This window comes from Acomys russatus, chromosome 20, assembly GCF_903995435.1.
Source record: "Acomys russatus chromosome 20, mAcoRus1.1, whole genome shotgun sequence".
In the NCBI taxonomy this organism is placed as follows: Eukaryota; Metazoa; Chordata; class Mammalia; order Rodentia; family Muridae; genus Acomys; species Acomys russatus.
This window is the reverse complement of record NC_067156.1, coordinates 27,724,436-27,740,418: the sequence shown is the minus strand read 5'-3', so window position 1 is coordinate 27,740,418 and position 15,983 is coordinate 27,724,436. Positions and strand designations below refer to the sequence as shown.

Sequence of the window (15,983 nt, the reverse complement as noted above, 5' to 3'; positions counted from 1 at the left end):
ACAAGATAAACTGAGTAACTGTACAGAGCTGAGATCAACTGGGGCAAGGAGTAGGAAAAGGAAAAGAAGCCTTCATCTGCAGAACAGCCAGAAGCCCTAGTAACAGGCTGAATGACGTCATTCACTCCTGCACTCTCTTGAAGCAAGCCTTTATAATGTAACAAAAGTGGAGGGGCTTGTGGTTATTGCTGAGTGCAAGAGCCGCAACCTCTAAGAAGTGTTCTTTCCCTTGACTTTGTTCTGCCAACCCTGCTGAACCTTGGCCACTCTGAGGTGACATCTCAGTGAGTATCATCACTAAGTTTAAAATGGCTCCTAAATATGTGTGTTTATGCCTGCTCAGCTCTAAGCTGGGCATCTCACATGATGACTCCCTAGGCTGCAGGTCAACTCAGCAAAGGGCACAGCATGACCATGTCACAAGAGCGATCTCCTATCCTACCCTGTGTCTAGGTGAGACAACAGGGACCAGAAGTGAAGCCCTCGTGTTGGTTACAGTCGCCATTCAATCAGTTCATCCTTTCTGGCCCAACTTCACATTCAGACACTGTCTGAATTTCATGTGAATGGATTTCTAACTTGTAGTGGTGTTCTTAACTGCACTCTGCCTCTGGTCCAGAATGTAGTACCTACAGCAATCCCTTGCTGAGAGCATCTACAAATGAACCCAGGGTTAGGGACAGGCCAGCTCCTAGTAGCCTCCCATGACTCTTTGCCTTTGGCATCCAGATATTATCTTTCTTCCCAACAAAGGAAAATATATCCACTATCCACTATAGTGCAATGAGAGAAGACAGGAGGTATGCATTTTAACTTCACCTGTCAATAAGAAGGAGAACATCTAATCTTTCTAAGAAGTGAAGCAGATGTTAATTTAGGCACAGGATAAGTTTTGAGTGAGACGCATGTTTAGACAGATATATGAAAAGCTGCCCATGAACATAGTAGGAAGTGAGATGGGAGCACATGAAGGAGAATCTCTCTCCTCATCATTTTTCTCTCAAAAAAAATTTGTATATTAATGCAAATCATGGTCATGTCAAAAACTACTCTAATTCTGTCACAAGAATATATATCCTAGGTCTAACAGATAGATATGATTCTATAGATACATAAGGTAAAATAGTTAAATAAGGTCTTCAAAAGCCTCAGAGGCCTATTGAATACGGCATTTAAAGATGTTTTTATTATTCTAAAGATTCTTTGACAACAAGACAAGTTAACTCCTGGCAACATCCCTCAAAGAAGATGATCAACATCAAAGAACCTCCTTATGGAGTTGGCTTCAAATGTAGCAAACAAGCCACTGAGCAACATGTCCATGTTTCTGCCACAGACAGAATTCTGCCTAAAAATGGGCAAGCTTAGATGCAGGCAGAGTCAATGGCCAAACTCTGCCAAGACAGGGTAAGCAAGTCTTCAATAGTTCCTGCCTCACAAATATGTCTGTCAGGGATATAGGGCCAGAAGGCTGAAGATGATGCTCTAACGTTATAGAGAGTGTTGGGTGACTGCTCAGGCAATAAACTGTCTCAGTCATTTTTTTCTTTTTTCTTTTTCTTTATTAATTTATTCTTGTTACATCTCAATGCTTATCCTATCCCTTGTATCCTCCCATTCTTCCCTCCCCCCCCCCCATTTTCCCATTATTCCCCTCTCCTATGACTGTTCCTGAGGGGGATTATCTCCCCCTGTATATGCTTATAGGGTATCAAGTCTCTTCTTGGCAACCTGCTGTCCTTCCTCTGAGTGCCACCAGGTCTCCCCCTCCAGGGGACATGGTTAAATATGAGGCACCAGAGTACGTGAGAAAGTCATATCCCACTCTCCACTCAACTGTGGAGAATGTTCTGCCCATTAGCTTGATCTGGGTAAGGGCTTAAAGTTTACCGCCTCTATTGTCCTTGGCTGGTGCCTTAGTTTGAGTGGGACCCCTGGGGCCAAATCTGCCTATCATAATGTTCTACTTGTAGGTTTCTAGGACCCTCTGGATCCTTGTACTTTGTTATTCTCCCATGCTTCTCTCATTTAGAGTCCCAATAGGATTTCCTCCCCTCTGTCTCAGTTTCCTGGTAAGTGAAGGCTTTCGTGGGACATGCCCCTTGGGCTAGTATGCAGATATAAGTGAGTATATACCATTTGATTCTTTCTGCTTCTGGGTTAACTCACTCATTATGATCATTTCTAGCTCAATCCCACAAATTTCAGGAATTCCTTGTTTTTAATAGCTGAGTAGTATTCCATAGTGTATATGTACCACAGTTTCTTTATCCATTCTTCTACTGAGGGACACTTAGACTGTTTCCATGTTCTGGCTATTATGAATAAGGCTGCTATGAACATGGTTGAGCAAATTTTCTTGTTGTGTGCTGGAGCATCTTCTGGGTATATTCCAAGGAGTTGAATAGCTGGGTCTTGAGGAAGCCCTATTCCCATTTTTCTGAGATAGCACCAGATAGATTTCAGTCATTTTTTTCATTGTGGAAGCTGTTAACCTGCAGCTTCTGGTTCACACAGGTAATTAAGTTTTAATCCTTCTCAAGTCTCTGACGGGGTTGAAGACCAGATAGTTTAGTCTTACAATTAAGTGTAGTTGGTTAGGGGTTAAGATGCTTTTAGATCAAGATAGATATTTTAAGTTAATAGGGATAAGATATGATAGATACTGATTTTTCATTCAGAAATTTAGGCCTGACAAGATAGGAAAGATGCTTTCTTCAAGTCTGACAAATACAAATAGCCAAATCACTATGAATGTAACATTTATATAACTCCTGATTGTCTCATGGTTCTTCCTGCTGTATGTAGTTTATTTTATTCATATGTAATAATATAAATGTATATGTTAAAGAAGAAATATAATTTTTAAAAAGTTATGTAAGCAGACCAGAATCAGTTCTTCAAGGAAACTTTCACCATGGGTAGGCACTTCAGCCCCCAAGGCCAGTTTTCTGGGTCTGATTATGAGCCAGTCATGGGCTTCTAAAGAATTTGATCAGGCTGTTCTTGGGATCAAATACAATGCGCACATGAGCACGTTTCAAAATATAAAGTGCTAGGCATAGGACCAACATGTTATTATTGTGAGTGCTTTCCTACAGCAAGGGCACCTTTATAAGTGAAACTACCTTGACACAAGCATTTAATAAGAAGTCGGGGTTGGCTTGGTGGTAGAGGACTAATGTGCATACTCAAGCAGGAGGATTGCTATAGGTTCAAGTCAAAGCCCAGCCACATAATGAGTTCGAGGTGGAAGATACACAGCAAGAATGTGAAAATTATTGTCTACATGGCTGGTGTTCATTTAACTTCAAGTTTTCAACATATGCCAGTTGATTTTCCAGCTACCTCTGGCCTTGCCAAGGGTTTGTCTGTGCTAAAAGTTTAAGTTGGCATTCTTGTGAGTCTGAATTACACACACTCTGTTGGTTATTCCAATTCTACCGCACAAACGGAGTTTCCTTTGGGCTGTGAAGGCTGCTTCACAAAGGAACCTGTAATCTATAAGCATTAAGTCACACGATCTACAGGCTCTACCACGAGGTGAGAACAATGTACTCACTTCACAGAGACTTTCCAAATTAACACAAAGAGGAAAACTTTACTCTGTGCCCTGAGTGTCCTGTTCATACTGTCTGACTTACAAACTAATTCCAACTTAATCAGGGATGCTTTTTGCATAAAAGCTAGGAATACTGTGACCCTGCTAGGAGCCACTAGAGAATAAAATTATAAAATAAAAATGCAACTGTGAGGAACCTTTCCAAGCATCCCCAATTTCAAGTTCCCTGTGAGTGGAATTAACACACCCATAAACACCTGCCTCCTTAAGCCAGGCAGGACAGTGTCAGGGTTGGCCTCTGCAGTCAGCCAGCCTTGTGTGAGCACTAAGTCTTGACACACACTAATGCACTATCACCAGGCCTTCCCATCCATGACAGCTAAGTTACTGCCAAATCATCCTATCAAAGAGAAGAAGGGTAAAAAGCAAACAAGCTTCAAAGCTACAAAGCCCTGAAGTCAAATCCCGGCTTTGCCGCCTATTGGCTGTACTGTCTCAGATGAGGTCTTTAACCCCTCTGAGCATGTTTCCCTTGTAAAGACGCACATATAGTACTTGCCATGAAGAACTTTTGAACAAATAAAGAATGTACCAGAACATTACACTGGTGAAACATGGGCAGGAAGTGTGGTAGTATAAGTGACAGCAAAATGACGAGGACCCACTGGGTGTTTACCATGCTGTTCTAGTTCCATCAATTAAAGGCACGAGTTATTTCTTTCACAATAACTCTATGAGGGAAATGCAGTTATCGACATCTTGTAGATGAGGAAATGAGTCTCATTAAAGTTAACTTATTTGTCCAAAGTTATACATCTAGACAAAGACCTAGACTTGCCTGGCTGACTGAGGCTTAGCTAGCTGGGTCTTCTTGTGTTATTGAGAAACAAGCGACAGAACACGAGGACCACTTTGTGGACTGTCAGTTCAGATTTTAGGCTTTTGTTAAAGTCCGTGACCTTGAGCAAATTATGTGAGCTTCTGACCTCCAAACGTCTCATCCACAAAACGGCCCAGGATCATGGTGAGGGCTAAGACACCTAGTAGTTTAGCCTTTGCTGTGCAGAGGAGGGGGGGAGGGAGAGGGGAGAGAGGGATAGACAGAGAGGGAGAGAGAGGGAGAGAGAGAGAGGGAAAGAAAGAGAGAGGGAAGGGGGGAGAGAGAGAGAGAGGGAGAGAGAGAGGCAGAGAGGGAGAGGGAAAGGAAGAGAGGGAGGAGGAGAGAGGGAGAGAGGAAAATGAGAAGGAAATAAGTGGGTGTTGAAAATGAATTATTTGCAGTCAAGACACAAGAATTCAATCTGTACGTGTAAATTTAATTACATTCCTTGCACACTACCAGCCTTCCCTACCAGCAGCAATGTTACTACCTGACGTTCTTTTTCCCACATGCCACCTACAGAGCTGTGGTTCCTCTCTGGCCCTTGCTGATGTTGTAGAGCCCTAACACTTGTGGAATTTGTTCTTAGCTATGTTGCACACACATTTTTACACCTTTTCTAATCCCAGCTGTCACACAGCTCTGAAATTTAAAAGGATTAGGAGTCTCTCTGTAAGTGTGCCCTGTTCTCTTTATTATGTGTGTGGTTTTTATAGGAGGAAAATTAGGTCATGATGAAGAGCTTCTGAGTCCATAGCTGCAGAAGCTGGGAAGACAACAGACCACACCCAAGACTTGGTGACCACAATGTGAAACAGCAGTCTAGCTGACAACTGACACTGAGAGCTGTTCTTAAGGCACAGACTCATCAGGGTCTCTGGTGACTTGGGACCAGCTGAGGAATGCCTGGCTGAGAAGGGAAAGGCCACAGCTCCTCTGCTCACTGGATCTGCTGAAGCTGCCCTGCATGGGGCGGGTAGGGCCTGAAACCCTGCAACTTCAAGCCTGTGACTCAGGCACACCACCACAGGGCTTATTTGTCATTAACTGTGAAGAAGCCAACTCTAGAGGCTGTAGTCACAGTGAGGTTTTTGAAGGACGGTTGGAAATCCAAAACCTTGCTGCTGTCACCATTTTGGGATGGGGGCAGAGATCAACAATTTGGGTAGTAGTTTGGAGAATTTTATTAAAATCTCTCAAAAGGAGCCATAATCTTTAGTAATTTAGGATGTGCGCGCATGCGTGTGTGTGTGTGTGTGTGTGTGTGTGTGCGCGCGCGTGTGTGCGCGCGCGCGCACTGTGATTTTCCCTATCTCCAGAAAGAGCCTATTTCCTGCCACCTGTTAGTAGAGAGGAATTATATAAACTGCAACATTAAATTAAAGCCCCATTTAAAAGATATTAAAGGACTTTCTTAATATAAATGACTGTTAGTTTACCTGGAGTTAAATAGGGGAACTGTGTGCTCAGATTGACAGACCCACTGCTTCAATAGTGTGTCCTACACAGCACTTTTCATTAAGAAGGAAACTATTCTAGGACCAAAGAGCAGCAGTCATTCCAACATACAAGTCACTTGCTTCACTTCCTCAGATTTACCAAGACAGGATAAAAAACAACACAACAGCAGGAGAGTTTCAGTGAATCTGGGCTCATATTACCACTATTAGTGCTAATTTTGCATATCAACAAATGTCAAACATTAAGAAAATGAAAGGCAAATGCCAAACACCTGCCTGCTGCAGATGACTCAACTACATATCAACTCATACAAAATGTGTATGAAGTTAAACAGTAGTGCAGTAAGTTTGGTGCCATCAACATTTTTGCAAGGGCAAGTAAATGCAATTTAGTGGACACCACTTGCATGGAGGGCGACTATTATTACACAAGGCCGCGCAGAACTGGCCTCTCGCCTTAGGCATTCAAGAAGGGCATCTAGGGTTGCTAGCTCATCTCTTTGGCACAAGAGATTTAGAGCTAGCGTACATTAAAAGGATACCTTTCTGACAGTTAATGGTTTAAAGGTCTACTCTCTTATCTCTCCCAAATCCCCTGATAGACTGTAAGGGAACTCTCACATTTTACAGACCTGAATAGGTCTTGAGGGTTACGATGACATAGCACACAACTCACGGGCATGTCTACACAGAGACATCCTGCTATTTCTCCAGAAACTGCCTCCAGAGCCCACAGAAAAAAAGAAATGCCAGAAGCCGTTACAGGATCCAAGGCATCCATCCTCCTATTGTGTCTAACAGTGCAGTGTGACAAACACAAGCAGCCCGGAGCTTCAGGCTTCACAGAAAGCACAGTAAGAAGGCAGTGTCTTTTCCTGACAAGGCTGTTCTTTTAACGCATTAACCTTTACAAAGTGACTAGAAGGAAAACTTTGTAAGAAATTATTAAATTTCTGGAACTTGGGGTACTTTAAATGCTAGCAATAGTATTTTGGTTTTTATTCCTAACTAGAAACATGAATATTATTTCTACTATAATCGTAAGTATTTGTATACTTGATAGTTTAAGCCTTAAGGTAATTAAACTGTGAGTTGGGGTGGGGGTGGACTCTACTCATACAGAATTGGAAAAAAGGAGAGAAGAGAGGAAATTTTAAAGAAGTAACCATTACTGTAAGGTAAGCGTGCTGAGAGCCAACACCTTTGCTTTCTGAGCTTTCAACTCAAACACTTTCAATTCTGCTCTTCTCTAGTGGCCACATGATGCAAATGGAGTTCCAGGTATACAATGCCTGGTGGAGAATTATAACAATAATTTTAGGTGTTTGAGGAGACTCCCTACTGATCTCCACACTGGCTGCACCAGCATATGTGTCTCTCAGCACCGTACAGTGTCTCCTTCCCCACATCCTCGCCAGCATTTCTTGTTATTTGTCTCCTTGATGACAGCTCTTCTGGCTGGGTGACATTCAATCTCAAGCGAATCTTAATTTGCATTTTCCTGATAAAGATATTGATTTTTTTTTCCTTGACTACTGCTAGAAAAATTAAGTGAGATGATACAGTATTTTGTGAATAAGTAGTAAGTAAAAGTGAATTATATTTTTTTATCAAATTATATTTTTGGACTATGTTTATTAAAAATATCTATTGATTCAGCTGAATTTTTTAAAATCAGTACATACTACTTACATGAACTAGAAAAAAACTAAGGATCTTCAGACATCACTGTATCTTCTGAATTTTTCTGCTGTATCTCTTCTTACTCAGGGACATTTGCTGCATAATAACTTTGCAGAATACTGTCCCCCTCCCAGATCAGCTGGAACAATGGCTTTGGACTGCTGAGAAACACCAAGTGTGTGGCTCATATGCTTTCCCCAGCCAGCGTGAAGGTGACCACTAAGACTCCTGTGAAGGAGGCATGAGGGTTCTCAATAAAAAGAAAGGAAGTTTCTACACTCACAGGGATTGTCTAGAACATGTGTAGACTGTATTAGCTCATTCCATATTACCAGAGTGAAATATCTGAGGCTACCTAACTTTTGAAAGAAAAGAAACTTGTTCTGGTTCATCGTTTCTCTAGATCTAAGGCCAAGAGACTGTCTGATGGCAGCCTTCTTGAAAGGTGAGGTATACGGCACCAGATGTGAGTGAGAGAGAGACAGAGACAGAGAGAGACAGAGACAGAGAGACAGACGCAGAGAGACAGAGACTGTCTGCTGAACCTTCTGATCTTTTACACAGCCACCAATATTTAATCACAAGGCTCAACCTGAACACAAATATCACAGAGGTCAGAAAGGTATTAGTCTTATGAGTAAGTAACATCTCAGCTTGGCAAATGTGGTAAGAGACACAGAAAGAGAAAGGCATGCTAAAGGGTTAGGGTTACTATGTTTTTTAAGTGCAGAGGTCTGGGTAGGCCCCACTTAGGACACTTGAAGATGATGAAGAAACACATGTAGATTTCAAGATGGAAAGTTGTTCCATCCTGGGGATGGGAACACCCATACAAAGGACACAAAATAGAAGTGTATCTGATATGTCAAAAACAAAACAAACAAACAACAAAAAAAAAAAACAAAAAACAAAAAACACAGGACAGCTAAAGTCAAGGTGGCTACCTGTAGCCAGGTAGAACTTTGAATAGAGGGAGGGTGACACCAACCACCCACAAAACCTTCAGCACAAATCTGTCTCATCTACATGAAATGTAGGGATAAAGATGGAACAGAGATTGAGGGAATGACAAACCAATGACTGGGACTCACCCCATAGTAGAAAGCCAACCCCTGCCACGATTAATGATCCTCTGCTTTGCTGGCAGAAAGGACCCTAGCATAACTGTCTTCTGAGAGGCTTCATCCAGCAGCTGATGGAAACAGATACAGAGACCCACAGCCAAACAACTCAATTCTTTACTGCAAGGGCCCTCTTATGCGTTACCTTTTCATGGTTCTCTATCAAGATTTCGATGACGATGTTCTGAAACTTGATGTCCATGATGGCTGCCACTGTTTCTTCCTGAGGTCGCAGCAAGGTGGGTCCAAACACCACCCCAAGGTTTGCCACAGTCATCAAATTCTGCTTGTGGTTGCTAGCAACACTGGAAAGGGGGAAAAAGGAGTGAGAAAACTTATGCGTGCAGAAGTGGCTGACCTCCATGGGTGCTTCTGACCTTCTTGCCTGCATGTATAGAAGGCAATATTTGGAAAGCCGTGGATGTCATGAATTAAAGAGCAAGTTTCTTTTACATCTTCAACTACAGAGTTCACAGATCTGAATTCAGTATTCCCTTCAGGATACAATTTCCATTTTGCCTAACACAACCAGCCAGCCAACCAAGTAGTCAAGGCCATCCTCCACATGATGAGTTGTGCTCACCTGAGTCACTACTCTCTATGTCTAGGAAACTGTCCATCCCTCTTGGTTACAGCTCCTGTACCTGTTCTGATGCTTAAAGCACTGGGGGTTTTTCCCTCTGCACTGCCTCCAATGTAGATCAAGACGTTTTTGGTTTTGATTCATTTGTAAACAAAAGCACAAAATACACACCGTTTTTCCAAAGGAAAGAGCTGGTGTTTAAAAGCCCATTTGGTGGTTCACGTTAAGTGAAATGTGACATCAACGGAAATAAAAAGCTCAGTACTTTATATCCATGTGTTTATACTACACTTATACTCAAATTTTAAAGAAGATATGAGGTCAGTAGTGGCTAAGTCAGAGTAATCTGCTAAACATACATGCATATTTTATAGGTAAATAACCATTCAAAATATGTATATCTGAACTCTATGCCCGAGCTATAAAACCCAATGGTTCATAAGCAGTCCCTTGAGTAAAAACTTAGGAATCATTTGCTGCCAATAAATAATTCATGCCATTCAGCACTGTTAGAAAATGCTAGAAGCCTCCTTAATCACCCACCTGCTGGTAGAAGGAAGCTACTCATTACTAACTCGAACCTAGAGAGAAATCTGGGCAGAGAGTTTTCACAGACTGACTCCCTAGCATTTAGTGCCATTTACCCTTCGTACCTCTCATACAATCCCACCCATGTCCACACTGTTTCTCCTGTAGATGCCCATTATGGGGGAAGGGTTGGAGGAGGAGGAGAGAGGCACCAACCTCAAATGCCTGTCTTTAAACTAAGCCTTTCCTGAAATTCTACTTCAATCAATCTTAACCTCTGATGCACATGTTTTCTCAAGTTTCTGAGGCAGAGACTTCAAGTTAACATCTTTCTCTGAAAGGGGCCAGGTGTGTTTAGGGCTATGGCACGTTACTGTGGCTTGGTGCCACAAGCAAGAGGATTTGCTTCCTGAGTGCAGGCAGCACTCCTAGCAGTGAGGGCTGCACAGAAGCCTGGCCTCTTTCTGGTCCATATGAGGATATTCTCTAAGCACAGTCTAGCTCCGCATTGGTCCTCTGGGCTTTTCCATAATATCCAGAGCTACATCATGCTGACCATGTGAAAGAGTTAATGGGATGGTCAACTAGGGACAAGGCAAAGAAGACAGCCTTTAGCCAGGGCCTGGGCCCATCATCTAAGCTCGGACACCTTCAGACTGCTCCATCATCACGTTCTCCACCAGGCCATGAGTGAGAAAGGAATTCAGAGATGGCACTTTTCCCGAACGAATTATTAGACGTATCCCTGTTTGCATGAAAGTCCCTTGAAAAAATGAAATCAACAAGCTGTTTGTGTCTGAAAACACTTTCAAACTGCAACTAATATAAAAATGTACAGTTTGGATTGTGATCCTTTTGCTACCATCTGGCCTTTTTGCCCTCTCCCTGACGACAGAAAAGACTTCTCATTAGCCATCCTGCCTACCAGCTCTGCCCAACTTTCCCCATAGCTATGACCAGTTCAGGTGCTAAGGCATATTCCAATGCCCTCCTCTGCTGAAGAGGACATTCCCACACTTCTGCTGCTCCTGGAGAGAGCAAAGTCACATCTCTGAAGAGTTTAGCAATTCTTCTCTTGTTAATACTTCTAACAAGGAAAGCTAATGGTTGGCTCCTTCTATTTTGCTTGACTCTCTAGGGCTGAGGATACAATACAAGGCCTTGGATACCCTAAGCAGGTGCTCTTTGTGGCTGTGCCCATAGTTGGCTACTCACAGAAGAACCACCCCTTTCTCAACTCATCTCTAAGTTTCTGTGACTTCCCAGCTGTGGGTCACCTTTCAAGTAACTTCCTTCATCAAATATAAAGGCATTGGGTGCCCTCTCTTTTTAAAAGGAGTGTTAAGAGTGGATGGCACAGCTACTTTACGTCATGTGGTGCAGACTGAATGTGCAAGCACAGGAAGTGTACTGATGAGAATAACTTACTACACATCCTACTCCTCTGCTCCCATCTTTCTGTTCTTGTTCATGTCATTCCCCAGCCTAGAATTTCTTACTATTTCTGTACTTGACAAACCTTCTCTGTAAGGCTCAGCCCACGTAGTCCCCTTGCTTTCTGTACCTGCCCTGGTCTCTTCCTAGTCCTCCATCCTAGACTCAGACAGACAAGTTGGCTTGCCTGTGAGGTTCTCACTCAGTGCTAATGTCTCCATCACTGGACTGAACACAGAGACTGAGGTAATGAACTTGAAAGAGCCCGGGACAACCAGGATCACATTCAATGAAACTTAAAGCATGGTGGGAACTTCTTGGACATAAGACAAATATTTTCAGCCCAACCGAAAACTTTCTAATTTCTATCAATAATATGGGGATAATTGTACCTGTACTATTCCAACCTCCCTTTTCAAAGTCTCAAGCTGTGTTCCACTTCTTAGATTTAATTAATGAGTAATAACTACTCTGATTTGCAGGCTCTGAGGCCCAAAGGCATTTGGGAAAACAGTACTGTAATTCTGAGTTGGCAACTCTGATTATAAACAGGCTTGAGACTACCCAACAAATTCATTTCCTGTTTAATGATCCATTTTATTCTGGAACTTAAAACCCATTGATCTAAGTCCTGAGAAACTTTTCGGTGACAAGCTTGCACCTTCTCGTTGCTACCATTATATGTAGGCACTGCAGAACAAAATTGATCTGTCACTTGATTACTTCAGCTCACAACACGGTCCAGCTCTGTTCACTACTCCAGAGTGAAGTATTAATGACTTGAGATCTCCATGTATTCCAGAGAGAAAGGCCTAGACCTCAGTCTCTGCTGGCACCAGCCATAAATTATAGCTTGATGGATTTACAGATGTGTGGGAAGCAGGCTGGCAGGGCACTGGGAAGGCAGTCCAGCAGAAGCCACGGGACTCATTCATTAGCGAGATCCATAAAACACTGAGCCTCCCTTCTGTTCTCTTAATTGTACGGCTTGTGCTCTTCCTCACACCGCTCAGAATGTCAGGTTGAGTCTTGTCTTACAGTCCACACAGACAGAGGTGCTTTCTGTGCAGTGAACTCTGCGTTGAAACATGCCTTTCAGGCCCCTGTGTCCACATGGGCTACTCTGCTGAGGTGCCTTCCACAGACACTGCAGATAGAGCTACCTTTCTGTAAGCTTGCCTTCGAAGATGCAAAGGAGGGCTTCCACCTCTGTTGGTAGGGAAGGAAGCCACCATTCCTTCTGTGACCCTGCAAATACTGAGAGTCAACGCACCTCCTAAGGCACGTGCACCAGGGAAGGTGCTGGGGCTCTTCTCTCTTGCAACTGGTTTGCAAGTAACAAGTTAAGAGCTTGTTCCAATGTAAGTGGGCATGCTAGAGGGGCTGCTGCCATCTTTGTTTCAAGGGGCAGTAGCTAGACAGTCTGGATGTAATACCCTTTGGGAGATAGAAAGGGGGAAATCTCTTCCAGATGAAGAGTGTGGCTGTAACAGGGAGAGCATCATGAGGGGTGAGACAGTAGCCATCCCCTTTAGGGCCTATTAAGAAAGCTCCTAATACTTCATAGGGATCACATCTGTTTTCCTTGAGTTTAAATGAGAATCAGGGCTCTGTAAGTGCTATGTTTTTTACAACCACAGACTGCCACAGAGGCCTCCAGATATCTGTGAGCCTACAGCAGGGTTTGCAACCTGGCTGTATTTGAGGCCTGGGGTGCTATGTTGAGAAAAGGAAGTCAAAGCCAAGCCTAGTTTATAACGTGGCATATGGACATGATGTGGCTGCAGGTTACCAGGGTCTATGCAGACCCCATGCTTGTGGTAAGGCTGTAGTAACAGCATGCAACCATTGTTCTGCCTTGCCTGCTCTAGCCTTCAGTGTCAACCAATAGGATACTTAGACTGACAGGATGATGGAGGCTTTACACAAACTCCTAGAATGCATTATGTACATTTGGCTTTCATAATAACGCTAGAATAATAGTTTGAAACTTCCTTACTATAAAATAGAAAGTGTATACAAACTACCTACCTACATACATACATGCATACATACATACATGCATACATGCATACATACATGCATACATGCATACATACATACATACATACATACATACATTATATACACACATGCACAACAGCACATAGGATGCATCTGGTATTTGATATTTCTTTTTAAAACCTACTAACCTAATTTTAAAACTTACTTTTGCATCAAGAACTACAATTTGAAAAACACCACCATAGGGACATTGTACCCAAATCCACCCTAGCTCTAAATCCAGGGAATAAGTGAGACAACTGGACAAAAAGCAGGTCCTGCAGCCTCCCCACACAGGAAACAGGAGCAAAGACACCCACAATGCAACACTGAAAGACTGAGAAAACATTGTTAACTATCAATCTCCTGGCATATCAGCCTAGTATGTCAGCCTAATAGAAGACAGTGGCTGCTGTCATGCTGCTAGGGCACAGGAGCGGGTCACTGCAAGTACCAGTTTGAAGCCAGATGACGGTAATATTTAGTAGCTGCTAATCAGCCGCTAGTAGCTGATAGGATAAGTACCTATCTCACTGTGTTTTTTAAAAATCTATGACATAATTGAAATCTACAGAAATGTTCAGAAAACCACATGCTCATTTTCCTTCGCTTCCTCCTCAGCATCTCTCACACCACAGGCTGAGAGACTCAAAGCTCATGCTGCTTCACAGGACAAACAGCTTCAAGCCCCAACCTACCTTTCAAGATCTCCCCACTAAGAAGGCACGGTTCAGCCCCTGTAAGGCCAACTCTGGGTAGACATGCCTACTGCTGCCACAGCAACCTTGTTCCTTTAAACCACTTGTCCCAATCCATCCCTTGGGGTCATTTCTACATTAGTGGTTTCCTTTTCACAAGTGTTACAAGACTGAAAGTTGGATGATGACCTTGAAGTCCCTCCTTTGGAGGATGCAGACAGGTACTGAGCAAGCCAAAGGCTAACACTCCTGAAAGTAAGAGAGTGGGTGGGACATCAAGCAACAGTAAATATCACCTTAGTTGCTAACACCTTCTTGGGGAAGCCCCAAGGCTGAGCTGAGGATTCACTAGAAATGAGGCTGCTCTTTTGTGGTTAACCAGCTAAGTGTTAAGTTTCCAGGGCTGTTAGTTTGGTTGCTTTCACCAATTTTGAATTCCTGAGTGTGTGTTGCCTCAATTCCACTTAGACTTTGAGGAGGAACCAGTATGGAGGTGCTGGGGGACTCTGTTAAGAAAGCCCACCAGTGTCATTAATACAGCTCTTCTGTGCTGTCCTCAAAAGAAAGAGGAACTAAGCGGCTCTGTATGGTTCCCGTGGTCACATTCATTGCTGGGAATGCTTATCTAGCCAATGGCCAGACTTCTTAGCTTTGAATAAATAATGAAGTATTATTTTTCAACGTACTTTTTATAGTCTCACTTACCCTTCATGAGAGCCCTTCCAGGCAGGCACTGTATTTGCCATTATTATAAAGTTGAGGAGACACTGAAACACTGAGAAGCCCACCTGTGCTCATACAGCGAGGATGGAACTAAGCCAGTGGAGCCTGTCCTCTTAGCCATGGCCCTCAGCTGCTCCCACACAAACGGTGACAAGAGGTATCCTTGTTCCTCAGAAACCCCATAAAAATGAACTCAGGAGTCAGAGAGTCATGCGGAGAGCCTCAGGGGCTATGATGGAGGGATGAGAGGGGGAGGATGGGTCCTTCCTCTGGTGGACAAAGCCTGCTGCGCTGAAACGGGAAGGGAATGACCCATGTGAATACCTCTCAAAGTCTGAAAGCAGTACCCAACTACACCGCTTCTTGCCCTCCCTTCCATAAAGGTGGCTGCCTACTTGGCAAAATGACAAGCTGACCCCTGAGTATGAAAGAATTGTATTTATAGCTGGCTGGCACAGCCGGAGAGCTGCTTTCTAATGGTCTAAGAATAAAGCCATCAGATAGATAAATTGAAAGAAGGGAGCCGGCAAAATGGTTTTTATAGCCCAAGAAAGAAAAAATGACAGCTATGGGGGTGGCAACACAGGCTACACTGCTTTCCTCTGGGATGTTTCAAGGCTCTATGAGCATGAGTGACTTCTCTCTGCTTCCGGGGGCACAATGACTATGTTCCGGATGGGCACGATGACTGCTGAGCTGTCCCTACTGGCCAGAACTACTTATGTCAACATTGGGGCCATTTACAGAAAACCACTTGGTCCTAAATAGTCTTTAGAGGAAGAGAGGAGAACTATAGGGAAACAGAAACAAGAGCCATTGTGTTCATAGCTTATGCCCTAAGGCAAGGTGTTCTGAGGACCACGTACACGTCTCCACTTCTTCTCAGCTTGCCCTGGAAGTCAGTATTACTCTGTTTAAAATCCACCAAAGGAAACAACTCTGAGATTCCATCTTACACCCATCAGAATGGCTAAGATCAAAAATTCAAGCGACACCACATGCTGGCGAGATGTGGGGAGAGAGGAACACTCCTTCATTGCTGGTGGGAATGCAAACTAGTACAGCCACTTTGGAAATCTATCTGGTGCTATCTCAGAAAAATGGGAATAGGGCTTCCTCAAGACCCAGCTATTCCACTCCTTGGAATATACCCAGAAGATGCTCCAGCACACAACAAGAAAATTTGCTCAACCATGTTCATAGCAGCCTTATTCATAATAGCCAGAACATGGAAACAGCCTAAGTGTCCCTCAGTAGAAGAGTGGATA

General features: G+C 43.3%; 1 protein-coding gene across 2 annotated transcripts in view; it reads right to left on the bottom strand.

Annotated features, from left to right (window-relative positions):
• The window catches only part of Arhgap26 (Rho GTPase activating protein 26), a 382,948-nt gene that overhangs the window by 81,276 nt on the left and 285,689 nt on the right, over positions 1 to 15,983 (bottom strand). For both annotated transcript variants that reach the window (XM_051163712.1, XM_051163713.1), the window contains exon 18: positions 8,852 to 9,011. In XM_051163712.1, the coding sequence (XP_051019669.1) occupies positions 8,852 to 9,011 (160 nt within the window). The remainder of the gene's footprint in view (positions 1 to 8,851; positions 9,012 to 15,983) is intronic.